The 14,152-nt window shown below is 37.7% G+C and overlaps 1 protein-coding gene across 9 annotated transcripts in view; it reads right to left on the reverse strand.

Moving 5' to 3' along the window:
* The window catches only part of LOC127853214 (serine/threonine-protein phosphatase 6 regulatory ankyrin repeat subunit B-like), a 91,697-nt gene that overhangs the window by 15,134 nt on the left and 62,411 nt on the right, over nt 1–14,152 (reverse strand). For all 9 annotated transcript variants that reach the window (XM_052387558.1, XM_052387538.1, XM_052387528.1 and 6 more), the window contains 7 exons: nt 13,157–13,361; nt 12,388–12,593; nt 12,115–12,242; nt 8,575–8,645; nt 6,336–6,420; nt 2,170–2,282; nt 1,231–1,439 (listed from right to left, as the gene is read on the reverse strand). In XM_052387558.1, the coding sequence (XP_052243518.1) occupies nt 1,231–1,439; nt 2,170–2,282; nt 6,336–6,420; nt 8,575–8,645; nt 12,115–12,242; nt 12,388–12,593; nt 13,157–13,361 (1,017 nt within the window). The remainder of the gene's footprint in view (nt 1–1,230; nt 1,440–2,169; nt 2,283–6,335; nt 6,421–8,574; nt 8,646–12,114; nt 12,243–12,387; nt 12,594–13,156; nt 13,362–14,152) is intronic.

The following is a 14,152-nucleotide window of genomic DNA, read 5'->3' on the forward strand; positions in this document are numbered from 1 at the left end:
CATGATCGTGAACAAATGCGCCAAATGATTTTAAAATCTCACAATGAATGACATAGTTATGGCCAGGAAAAGCTCATTTATGGCCATTTTTGACCTTTGAACTCAAAGTGTGACCTTGACCTTGGAGATATCGACGTAATTATTTCGCCCGACACACCGTCCAATGATGGTGAACAAATGTGCCAAATGATTTTAAAATCTGACAATGAACGACATAGTTATGGCCCGGACAAGCTTGTTCCGCCCGCCCGCCAGCCCGCCAGCCAGCCTTGCAGCAAGCCTGCCCGCATTCGCCAATCTTAATAACCAGTTTTTTCCTTCGGAAAACCTGGTTAAAAACACGTTCTGCGCGTCCTTAAATTCGTTTTCCGAAGTCGGAAAACGTATTGCCCTGTATATTAAGTCAAATAAAGTGTCAGTCGCTGCAATTGTCTGTTTACTAGTCGAAATTATCAAGGTCGTCAATGGCGTACATGTATGTTGACATTGACATCATTTTGTAAGGAGCAATAGCCGCCATATTGGATTTTGATCATTTTCTTTCGAAAATAAAATGAATTATAATAAAGTAAAATCTTCTTTTTGCGGTCGTAATGTGTTACAATTCGCATGCTGCGTAAAATTGAATTGAGGCATATGGTGATATTTTACTTGTTTTACAGTTTGTGTGTGAATTTTTTTAAGACTATCTTGCGTACCAGAACAAATACATTTATATCACTACGCATAGTTACATTCGATTCGATTTTAAGCGCTTTTAAGACTGAATTAAAATTATTGTCAAGGTTCAGCTTACCAGAACAAATACATTTATATCACTACGCATGGTTACATTCAATACGATTTTAAGCGCTTTTAAGACTGAATTAAAATTATTATTAAGGTTATTAGATCTATTTATGTTAATGTCACGTTGAAAAAAATCAAATGGGATAAATAGAATACTAGGATTAGCGTTGAATACAGAGAAGTTTATGTTGCTCGACTCGAAAACCGAAAGCGCTCGCTAAGGCTCTCGCTCCCGGCGTTCTAAGCCTCGCAACATAAACTTCTCTGTATTCAACACTATTCTAGTATTCTCTATGTAAATAAGGCCCAAGTTTTAAACTGACATTGACTTCAAGAAATGCAAATTGTTCCGTTGTAAGTAACGAAAGTGGCTTAAAAGTCTTAAGCAACTTAAAGAAAGCATTTTATGCGGTTCCAGGGTCACACAACCCTGCTACATACCAGCATTTGCTTGAGAGTCTTCTTCCGGCCTAGTTGACAGGCCATGTGCACAGGACTAAGCCCTGCATCATTCTGAATGTTCACAACGGCCCTGTCTGCATTCAGCAGTGCCTGTACGATGTCCACATGGTCTCCACCCTCAATACAGCGATGAAGAGGGGTATTGCCGTCAAACAGGTTCACTGCACACACGTGACTCACCACAGAGTCTGCAATTATATGTATTTAACTCAACTCAAGGTTTCAAACAAGAGTTGTCACCATAGGATGACTTATGCCCCCCTATAAACGCTTGATAGAAGTTATGAGCTATTTTCGAAACCTAAACGCAGATTTCGAAACCTAAACTGTGGACCCTAAGTTCAAGGTCAAGGTCACAGGGTTCAAAATTTGTGTGCGTATGGAAAGGCCTTGTCCATTTACACATGCATGCTAAATATAAAATTGCTATCTGAAGCGACATAGAAGTTATTAGCATTTTTCAAAACCTAAGCGCAAAGTGTGACAGACCACTATATGTCCTTCTTTGGGGGCATAACAAAATTAATTTACAAAAAATATCTGCAACATATTTATAGGGTTTGTCAGAACTTTGTAATCAGACATGTTTCGAAATTCAAACCGTATACTTGTAAACACTACTGTAATGATAAGCCAGCTAACATGCCCAAGGAAAGTCAAGATTGGTTAATTAGGATCATCATTAGACCACCCAGTAATCCAAACAAACAACTATAGACAATGTTGAACAAGTAGAGAAAAATATATGAAAAAAGCCAAATGCTTTCTCTACCTTTTTTTTGCTTCCCCCTCCTGCCTCTTTGGGATGTTTGTTTAACACAATTAATATAAAAGTTTAATACATTTTTGCCAACTATTAAATACAAATGAAAAAAACAAACTATGCTTACAGGCCTTATTTACAAGTGTCAATCTCACCATGGAATATGAAGAGGCCTTTGGGTCTCTCCACAGCATGAAGGAATGAGCTGACCTTATGGGAGCTGGGCATGCTCTGTGTGTCGTAGCTGCGTAGGGTGTTCACCAAGTCACTGTAACCACATTGATTTGGAATATGATCGAATCAGCCTTGTTCAATGAAAACTGGGCTAAATGCATGTGCTTACAGTGTCATTCCATATAAACCTGTGCAGACAGCAAAGGCTAATCCCGGATGAATTGTTCCGCTTTTATGAAAATTTGTGGTTTGAAGGAAGCCTCTTATAAATGAACATCTAGTTTAAAGGTGCCTTTTCACAAATTTTGGCATGTTTTGAAGTTTGTCATTAAATGCTTTATATTGATAAATGTTAACATTAGGTCTAAAAATCTCAGTAAAAAACAAGAATACAAATAAAGAATTTAAACAAGAGGGCCATCAGGCCCTAAGGCGCTCACCTGAAAGCCAAAGGAACTAGACTATTCTGAAAAAAATGCAAGCTGATTCATGAAGATTATTTTGGACCAAAAAAGTGACATTTAACATGTTTTTTTTATATTTGACCTTGTGACCTAGTTTTTGAGCTCACATGACCCAGCTTCAATCTCTGGCAAAATTTCATTGGGACAAATGTTCTGACCAAGTTTCATGAAGATTAGCCAATAAATGTGGCTAATATAGTAGCAACAAGTTTTCACTAAAGCCATATAAGGACAACTGCCCCCCCCCCCCCCCCCTGGCGGCCATGTTTTTCAACAAACCATAACCATTTTCAAACTCACTCAAGCTATTGTTAGAACAAATGTTCAGATCAAGTTTCATAAAGATTGGATAATAAATGTGACTTCTAGAGTGTTAACAAGGTTTTGTAGTAAATAGCCATTTAAGGAAAAATGCCACGCCCCCTTGCGGCCATGTTTTTTTACTGATCTCAACCATTTTTGAACTTAGCCCAGATATTATTAGTTCAAATATTCTGACCAAGTTTCATGAGCATTGGACCACAAATGTGACATCTAGAGTGTTAACAAGGTTTTACCATACAGTAAAGCCATATAAGGAAAACTGCCCCGCCCCATGGCGGCCATGTTTTTCATTCAACTGGAACCATTTTCAAACTCGTCCAAGATATTATTGGGACACATGTTTTGACCAAGTTTCATGAAGATTGGACTAAAAATGTGACTTCTAGAGGGTTAACAAGGTTTTACTAAAGCCATATAAGGAAAACTGCCACGCCCCCTGGCGGCCATGTTTTTCAACCAACCGGAACCATTTTCGAACTCTTCCAAGATATTATTGGCACACATGTTCTGACAAAGTTTCATGAAGATTGGACTAAAAATGTTACTTCTAGAGTGTTAACAAGGTTTTACTATAGCCATATAAGGAAAACTGCCACGCCCCCTGGTGGCCATGTTTTTCAACCAACCGGAACCATTTTCGAACTCGTCCAAGATATTATTGGGACACATGTTCTGACAAAGTTTCATGAAGATCAGAAAATAAATGTGACTTCTAGAGTGTTAACAAGGTTTGCTATATATAAAACTGCCACGCCCCCTGGTGGCCATGTTTTTCAATCAACCGGAACCATTTTCGAACTCGTCCAAGATATTATTGGGACACATGTTCTGAGTAAGTTTCATGAAGATTGGACAATAAATGTGGTCTCTAGAGTGTTAACAAGGTAAATGTTGACGACGCATGACGCACAACGCACGACGGACAAAAGGCGTTCACAATAGCTCACCATGAGCACGTTGTGCTCAGGTAAGCTAAAAAAGTAACCCTCTATGGGGCTCAAACCACTGACCCCCCTGGAGCCATGGAGCAAAAGTCTACCGCTCTATCCACTAGACCATCGGCTCTCATACATGACCAACGTTTTTTTCACCATATATATGCAATCATCGTAGTATCAAACAAGACGGTCTGAAAGGCCCAAAGTCGCTCACTCATGACTAGTGAACACCCTGGCAGCCACGTTTTTCAACAGACCAGAACCATTTTCATACACATCCAAGATATCATTTAAACAAATATACTGACAAAGTTTCAAGAAGATTCATAAGTCCATATAAAGAAAAATGACCGGCCCACTGGTGGCCATGTTTTTCAAGCAGCTGGAACCATTTTCGAACTTATCCAAAATATCATTGGGACAAATCTTCTGACAAAGTTTCATGATAATCGTACAATAAATACGGCTTCTAGAGTGTTAACAAGGTTTAACTATAGCTATATAAGGAAAAATGCCACGCCCCTTGGCGGCCATGTTTTTCCACCAACTGGAGCCATTTTCCAACTCATCCAAGATATCATTGGGACAAATCATCTGACCAAGTTTCATGATGATCGGACAATAAATGTGGCCTCTAGAGTGTTAACAAGGTTTTACAAAAGCATGATATATAGCCATATTAGGAAAAATGCCCCGCCCCCTGGTGGCCATGTTTTTTAAGCAACCAAACCCATTTTCGAACTCATCCAAGATATCATTAGGACAAATCTTCTGACCAAGTTTCATGAAGATCGGAAAATAAATGTGTTTTACTATAGCCATATAAGGAAAAATGCCAAGCCCCCTGGCGGCCATGTTTTTCCACCAACGGGAACCATTTTTTAACTTGTCCAAGATATTATTGGGATGAATCTTCTGACAAAGTTTCATGAAGATCGGACAATAAATGTGGCCTCTAGAGAGTTAACAAGATTTTACTATAGCCATATATACATGTAACCATATAAGGAAAAATGCCCCGCCCCTTGGCAGCCATGTTTTTCAAGCAAACGTAACCATTTTCGAACTCATCCAAGATATCATTGAGACCAATCTTCTGACCAAATTTCATGAAGATTGGACAATAAATGTGGCCTCTAGAGTGTTAACAAGGTTTTACTATAGCCATAAAAGGAAAACTGCCCCGCCCCCTGTCCGCCATGTTTTTGCACCAATCTGGACCATTTTCACACTCGTCTGAGATATTAATGAAACCAATGTTTTCACCAAGTTTCATGATGATTGGGCAAAAATTGTGACTTCTAGAGTGTTCACAAGGTTTCTCTTTAGCCATATAAGGAATACTGCCCCGCCCCCTGGCGGCCATGTTTTTCAACGGACCGGAACCATTTTAAAACTCAACCAACATATCATTTAGACAAACATTTTGACAAAGTTACTTGAAGATTGGGCATCAAATGTGACTTCTACAGTGTTCACAAGGTTTTCCTTTTTTTTGACCTAGTGATCTAGTTTTTGACCCAGTTTCGAACTCAGTCGAGGTTTCAATGGGACAGATGTTCTGACCAAATTTCATGAAGATCAGACAATAACTGTGGCCTCTAGAGTGTTCACAAGGCAAAATGTTGACGACGCACGATGGACGACGGACAAAAGGCGATCACAAAAGCTCACCATGAGCACGTTGTGCTCAGGTGAGCTTAAAATACAACGCCAACAACAGAATTCTCCAAATTATTCAATCGTTTCACGTTGCAACGCTTTATAATTTTCAGGTTTTTAAATCTTCAAAAGATGCACATAATGGCTATTTTAGAGCATGTTAAATGTTCAGTATTACTGTCTCCTCACAAAAATCATAACTTCAAGGAAAATGTGCGAATCTGAAACAATTGTTTTCAAGTTTGTCAATTTACCAAAGCGTTAAAAGGCCCCTTTAAGTGGAAACTGTTGCCCCTGCTTTGCCTGTGCGCAATTCATTCAGAATGTTTATACATGCACTGGAAATACAGTACTGTAAAAGGCATGTTAGCATATGGATGAGAATCTGGAAAAGCCCCTTTCAAAATTATCACTAGCAGGGCCTAGTTCCTGTGTAAAAAAAAACTTAACACAAATATCTGAAAGAATCATAAGTACCAAAAGTACAAAGGAAACAAAATTGTTGAACAAGATTTCTTAACAAGGGATTTGTTACAAAAATTATTAATCTCGTACACCACTTTGTCATCAATTTTCAAGAGCAAATTAAATATGTGACACATCATGCGAAAATGGTTCTTATTATGCAATAGTCAGGAAAGGGGCTATGCAAAAGCTAGCTGCCATGCAAGGTCTGGAAAACATAAGCTGGTCTGGAGCTACTCTGGCCCCATATGTCATAAGAACCATTTTTGCATGCTGTGACTCACTAAAGCCTACTTTGGATTGAGGGATCTGGTGAAATGTGCAGAGACATCAAACTCCATACGCTGAGACGGGTTTTCAAGGGATTCCACTAGCTCATCTGCAAAGGGCAAGATATCTCCTTTGAAAGACAATATCAACAAAGTTCAAAATCAAATAATGCAAATAAAACAAGAGGGCCATGGTGGTTCTGGTCGCTCATCGAGTAGTATTAACGTTAAGCAAGGGCTGTAAAAGATGTTTTAAGAAAAGAGAGGGTTTGTTGTTTCACCAGATAAATATATTCATCTTAAGTAGATTGTGTGTGTGTTTATGTTTTTAAAATAGACATTTGTTACCAATTGTTATAAATCTATATTTTGCATAAAAGTAATATGAGGGCAGTAATTTAGTAATGAGCATAATCTGCAAAAGAAAATGGAAGTGTTTTTTTTTATTGTTATACGGCTTTGAGACCACGTTATAAGCATCTCAGCATCTTTGGATGTTATACTGTATGACTAGTTGCAACTTCTTTTTGCAAGAACAGATTTAGATTCCAAAATCAACTGTTTTTTTCAATAGATGGAGTATTTATAAAATAGATTTTGTATGATTAAAAACAATATGTTGAATTATTATAATATATCAAAGTCTGTAATAAAGAAGTCAATGAGTATGAAACTATCTGCAAGAAATTCAACATCTTTCTTCTTTTATGATACCAAACATGTGACACTCTATCTTTCTCATAGTTACAAATATGTGCACATATAATAATAAGCACACACAAACACCTGCCAAACTATTTGTAATTAAATGCACAAACAAATATGTAGCATAAATACGGTATTTTTGCAAAAAACAACTTTGCTTTTTAACCTAACAGTTTTCTGCGCTTCTAAAAAGAGAAAATTGTTGTTGTTTCATTACCCAGTCCTTCACATTTTGAACAAAATGTTTTGAAACAACAGAAACAATGTTCAGACTCATCTTGCAATAATATTTCTAATGGAAACAACAATAAAAACTATTAAAAACACAGGTCTTTGATAACAATTTTCGAAATCAGCTGAGATATCATTGGGACATATATTGTCATCATGTGTAATGAAAATTAGACAAAAAATGTGACTTCTAGAGTGTTAACAAGGTTTAACATGGCCATGTACTATGACCATATAAGGAAAACTGCCCCGCCCCCTGGCGGCCATGCTTTTCAACAATACGGAACTATTTTCGAAATTGTCCAAGATATCATTGGGACATATGTTCTCACCAAGTTTCATAAAAATTTGACTAAAAAAATGTGACTTCTACAGTGTAAACAAGGTTTTATAAAAGCCATATAAGAAAAACTGCCCCACCCCCTGGCAGTTAGGGTTTCAACCAACCAGAACCATTTTCAAACTTGTTCAAGTGATCATTGAGACACATCTTCTGACAAATTTTTATGAAGATTGGAAACTAAATGTGGCCTCTAGAGAGTAAAAGAGGTTAATTTTGACAACGGACGGCTGAAAAAAGGCGATAACAAAAGCTCACCATGAGCACGTTCTGCTCAGGTGAGCTAAAAAAACAAATGTGATTGATATTATTTTATGTATAAAATTTACAATTAAGTTTCACGCGAAAACATTCATCTTGAATATCACTGTATTCATTATGTCATGTCCACAAACAAGTTCAATTGCAGTAAAGAATCATGTATTTTGAAAGGATGAACCTTTAAGCAATAACTAGTCATGTAAATTCAATTAAACTCATACAAAAACTAATTTTCATTTTGCTACCTGTTTATAATGAATTCAGTATTATGATTTCATAATCAATCGCAAAAATTATTACCGGTATTCACTCGAACAAAGCTGAAGTGTGATCACAAGTTATACTCTCAATATTTCTCCATCTTGCATAATTAAACAGGTATCAAATTCCAATTTCAAATTTTCAAATTGAACTGATGAAAATAGTTAACACATTAGTTTTAACTCTTGCATTATTTATGAAATTTGTCGCCAATTAACCCTTTACCACTTAGATTCGTATTTTTACATATTTGTAGTCCCTTAGAAAGTTACATTTAATTAAACACCTTTCTTACTAAATTCAAGTTTTAAAGGCATCATTTATAACCATTAGATACTGATGAGCATCAAACAGAATAAAACCTGAACAGACTGCGAGTTACTCGCAGGCTGTTCTGGTTTAATGCTGTTAGCACATAGCCATTTCCACTTTGCTTCTAAGTGGGAAAAGGTTAAACAGTTCCTACCTCTGCTTTCATCATGAGACTTCCAGGGAGGCAGATGTGCGTCTAGTGAAGCATCTTCAGGGTTCCAATGCCTCAAATTTCAAACATTACACTCACAACAAGAGTCAAACAAAAACACAAAGCATGCAACAACAGGTAAGAGCAAAGTAAGTATAAATTGTTTCTCTCAAGCATCAGTGATTCAAATATATGCGAAAACCCTGAATATTTTAAATTGCAATTCTAGATAATAAACGATATAATAATTATTATTTTGATAAAAGTTATTTTTAATGGTTATGTTCAGTAAGAAAAATATCAGTTATAAAAATATATCTATATAATTAACCATAAAGCTTTGTTGCATGGGCATACATGCATAAAATTGATTGTTGTAAGAAAAAACTAGAGCTTTGTCACAGACGTGACGAATACCCCCACATGCTGCATTGACACATAATATTTTGCATGTCGTCTTCACACAAAAATGGCGGACACCATGCTCTATTTTTAAAACGCACTAAGTGACCCCTTGACGTAGTTTTTGACCCAGAAAGGCCCATGTTCTAACATGGCCTTAAGATCATCTCCATAAAACTTCTGACCAAGTTTGGTGAAGATCAGATGTAAACTACTTGAATTAGAGAGCGGAAAACATGCTGAATGTTAAACAAGAGGGCCAAGATGGCCCTAGTTCGCTCACCTGAAAGGAGTCAGTTCATTCAATCTTTACCAAATGTCAAACTTGACCTAGATATTGTCCAGACAAACATCCTGGTCAAGTTTCATCATCATTTCATCTGCAAGTCATGATCAATGTACCTATGACGTTTCATGATCCTAGGCGTAAGCATTCTTGAGTTATCATCTGGAAACCATTTTTCTAAGTTGAGTCACCGTGACCTTGACAGCCACTGTGTGAATACGTTTTTTGGCACTGTGACCTTGACCTTTGACCTAGTGACCTTATAATCAATTGGGGTCATCTGCAAGTCATGATCAATATACCTATGAAGTTTCATGAACCTAGGCATTAGCGTTCTTGAGTCGTCATCCAGAAACCATTTTACTATTTCAGAACACTGTGACCTTGACCATTGACCTAGTGACCTGAAAATCGATAAGGGTCATCTGCGAGTCATGATCAAGGTATCTATGAAGTTTCATGATCCTAGGCATAAGTGTTCTTGAGTTATCATCCGGAAACCATTTTACTGTTTCGGGTCATCGTGACCTTGACCTTTGACCTAGTGATCTGAAAATCAAGAGGGTCATCTGCGAGTCATGATCAATGTACCTATGAAGTTTCATGATCCTAGGCATAAGCCTTCTTGAGTTATCATCTGGAAACCATTTAACTATTTCGGGTCATCATGACCTTGACCTTTGACCTAGTGACCTGAAAATCAATAGGGGTCATCTGCGAGTCATGATCAATGTACCTATGAAGTTTCATGATCCTTGGCATAAGCGCTCTTGAGTTATCATCTGGAAACTTCTTCGAAAGGGGGGGGGGGCATAATGAGAAAACTGCCCCCTCCCAGTAGCCATGTTATTCAACTGACCGGAACCATTTTTGAACTCAACTCTCGTATCAAGGAAACAAATGTTCTGAGCAAATTTCATGAAAATTGGGCCAAAAATGTGACTTCTACTGTGCTCACATGTTTTCACTATATACATATAGAGAAAAATGCCCCGCCCACTGGCGGCCATGTTTTTTCACCGATCCCGACCATTTTCAAACTCGTCCTAGATAGTAATAAAACCAATGTTTTGACCAACTTTCATGATGATTGGGCAAACATTGTGACTTCTAGAGTGTTTACAAGGTTTCTCTATAGCCAAATAGGGAAAACTGCCACAAAATACATATAGAGAAAAATGCCCCGCCCACTGGCGGCCATGTTTTTTCACCGATCTCGATCATTTTCGAACTCGTCCGAGACATCAATTGAACCAATGTTTTGACCAATTTTCATGATGATTGGGCAAAAATTGTGACTTCTAGAGTGTGTACAAGGTTTCTCTATAGCCAAATAAGGAAAACTGCCCCGCCCACTGGCAATCATGTTTTTCAACGGATCAGAACCACTTATGAACTCAACCAAGATATCATTAAGACAAACATTTTGACAAAGTTACATGAAAATTGGGCATGAAATGAAACTTCTACAGTGTTTACAAGGTTTTTCTTTTTTTTTACCTAGTGACCTAGTTTTTGACCCGGCACAACCCAGTTTCGAACTCGGCCGAGATTTCATTGGGACAAAGCTTCTGACCAAGTTTCATGAAGATGGGACAAGAAATGTGGCCTCTAGAGTGTTTACGGACGGATGGACGGACATACGACGGACAAAGACCGGTCACAAAAGCTCACCTGAGCAATCAGGTGAGCTAAAAAAAGTGACCCCGTGACATAGTTTTAGGCTCGAAATGGCCCATGTTCAAACTTGTCCTAGAGATCATTTAGGTCAAACTTGTGACCAAGTTTGGTAAGGATTGGATGAAAACTACCTGAATTAGATAGCGGACAACATGGTGAGGTTTAAAACGCACTAAGATACCCCTTGACCTAGTTTTTGACCCGGCATGACCCATATTTAAACTTGACCTAGACATCATCTAGATACAACTTCTGACCAAGTTTGGTGAAGAATGGATGAAAACTACTTGAATTCGAGAGCGGACAACAATGTGATGTTTAAAACGCACTAAGTGACCCCGTGACCTTGATTTTGACCCTTAATGACCCATATTAAAACTTGCCCTAGACATTATCAAGATACAACTTCTGACCAATTTTGGTGAAGATTGGATAAAAACTACTTGAATAAGAGAGCGGACAACATGGTGAGGTTTAAAACACACTAAGTGACCCTGTGACCTAGTTTTTGACCCGGCATGGCCCATGTTCGAACTTGACCTACACATCATCTAGTTACAACTTCTGACCAAGTGTGGTGAAGATTGAATTAAAACTACTTGAAATAGAGAGCGGACACCATGCTCAATGTGTAAAATGTACTAAGTGATCCTGTGACCTAGTTTTTGATCTGGCATGGCCCATGTTCGAACTTGGCCTTCAGATCATCTAGATAAAACTCCTGACCGAGTTTGGTGAAGATTGGATGAAAACTACTTGAATAAGAGAGAGGACACAATGCTGAATGTTAAAAAACGCACTAAGTGACCCCGTGACCTAGTTTTTGACCTGGCAAGGCCCATGTTTAAACTTGGCCTGAAGATCCTCTAGATACAACTTCTGACCAAGTTTGGCGAAGACCGGATAAAAACTCCTTGAATTAGAGAGCGGACACTTAATACGGACCGACAGACAGTCCGACCGACAGACAAGTTCACTCCTATATACCCGCCTAAACTTCGTTTGTGGGGGTATAATGAAGCCAAAAAACTAATGTTACAATATTTTGATTAATATTCTATATGCCATAGTATTAGAACCACAATAACTTGAGACCTTAAATAAGGAAAACGTTTCTCATCCCATACAACTTCAAGTTAAAAATGTATTTTTGTACATTGTGAAGTTACACATACTCTTCATTCAGGTTTGCATACACAGCAGACTGTAAGAGGAAGCGAGTGTTTTTCAACCTCCCGTTACGACAGGCCACCATGAGAGGAGTGTCTCCAAGTTTGTTGCGAAGATTGTGATCAAAACGTGGCTGTTAAAAACAAACAAGATTCACTTTTCTTCCGATTTGCTCTCCAATAATATGCTTATCAGGGCAGAGTATTGATTAAACGTTATTTTTCATGTTTATCAGAAAGATATTTTTGAAGTTGGATTGATTTTTTCTTGATTCTTACCAGAAACACTTTTTCAAGCTGTTTTAATGCTTTCTTTGATTTATCTGCAACCAGCTTCATGACCAACTCTGTGTGGGTGTTTCTACAGGCTTCAATAAGTATTCTGGCGCCCTCATACTCGGGTGAGGTGAACAAGGTGCCCTGCTTATTGAGTATTGCCGTAGTAGCACCATTCTCTATGAACAGCTTCACTATGTTCACAAAGCCTTAAAAACAATCACACTACTATAAACTCAGTAATCCTAAACATTTTTTTTAAAGAAAAACAATATTTTAAAAAAATCTCTCCAAATACATGTATAATGACTAGAGCTTGTCAGGCAAAAAATCTGCTATGCCACATATCATAATATCAAAGCAATCCTATCATAGAATTTCTAAGTTATAAAAGAAGCATATAGGCAATTTAACATTTTTTTAACATGCAACCATTAAAATTGCACTGATAACAAACACTTGTGTCAGTAAATTGAGTCCTCTTACAATGATGTAATGAAAAATCAGATGGACTATAAGTATCGAATCACACACACTGATTATCAGGTAAATATGATCAGACTTAGCACTTTTAATGATGCATATATATCACAGTTGTCTCCTCCAAATTTATTTGCAATTCATTAAGGTTGTGTGTCCTTTATTACATGCTTCTCAAATCTGCAACACTAGCTCTGATATGCAATAACCAAATTCCTAAACAGTCTGAAAAGGTAATATTACAAATAAATTGTTTTGCTGTATAAAATACTATTGATGTTTTCACCGATACCTTTCTCTGCACAGATCTGCAGGGGTGTCTTCCTGTCATTATTCATGGCATTCACGTCCAGACTGGCCTGTCTCTTAGGCTGGTTCTCACTTCCCCCACAGTAGCCCAGCAAGAACTTGGTCATTGCAGTGTTACCAGTCTGTGACACAACGTGTAGAACTGTGTTCCCAGACCGTACATCCCTGCGCTTCAGATCTAGTCCTCTCTGTGAAATAATGGGTATGCTGGCTGCATAGCTGAAGTCCAGCTAGCACCTGCATGCAGTCTGATCTGGGGCTACGCTGGCCACCATATGGCATAAGACCAATTTTTGCATGGCGAGTGTTTTTTAGTCTAATAACTATTAAGGGCATGTTTGAAACAAGAGATTGCCAAGCAATATGGTCTCCTACCAGTGAAACTCCACCAATGTCAGTAATAAAAAAAAAATTGTTGCCATAGCAACCAGAAATCTTGACTTAGGAACAAAATGAATTGACGTGCAAAATCTCCATATTGCAATTTGTCCAAGTTTCAAGTTTCATGAAAAAATATGAAGAACTTTTGAAATTATCGCATGATCCAGAACAATATGTCGGACGGACAGACAGACTGAAGCACAGAGCGCAAACCAGGGGACAATAAACAAGCATAAAAATGTGATGAACAAAAGACATAAATGCTTTAAGTCACAGGCAGTTTAAAACTCCCTCTCTTCTGTTCAAGGACTAATTCTCAGGCAATTTTGTAAATCACAACATTACCTCTGGCTTGTAGGAAATTGCAAACAAAATGCAAATTGCTTTGTTTATAAAGTACTTTAACTGCTTGACTTGGGATATATAAATGTGTTCATCAGATAATATTTCAGACTAATTTAAATACAATGGACACTTAGTGTAGTTAAAACATTTTAATTTTAGCTCAATTGCACGTAAAGTACTTCCTACTTATTAAAAACCCTCTCTTGTCCGTTTCCAAGGCCTAGAACCTGAGTACTTGATGTCATCGGGGGAG

The sequence above is a fragment of the Dreissena polymorpha genome, chromosome 1, assembly GCF_020536995.1.
Source record: "Dreissena polymorpha isolate Duluth1 chromosome 1, UMN_Dpol_1.0, whole genome shotgun sequence".
Lineage (NCBI taxonomy): Eukaryota > Metazoa > Mollusca > Bivalvia > Myida > Dreissenidae > Dreissena > Dreissena polymorpha.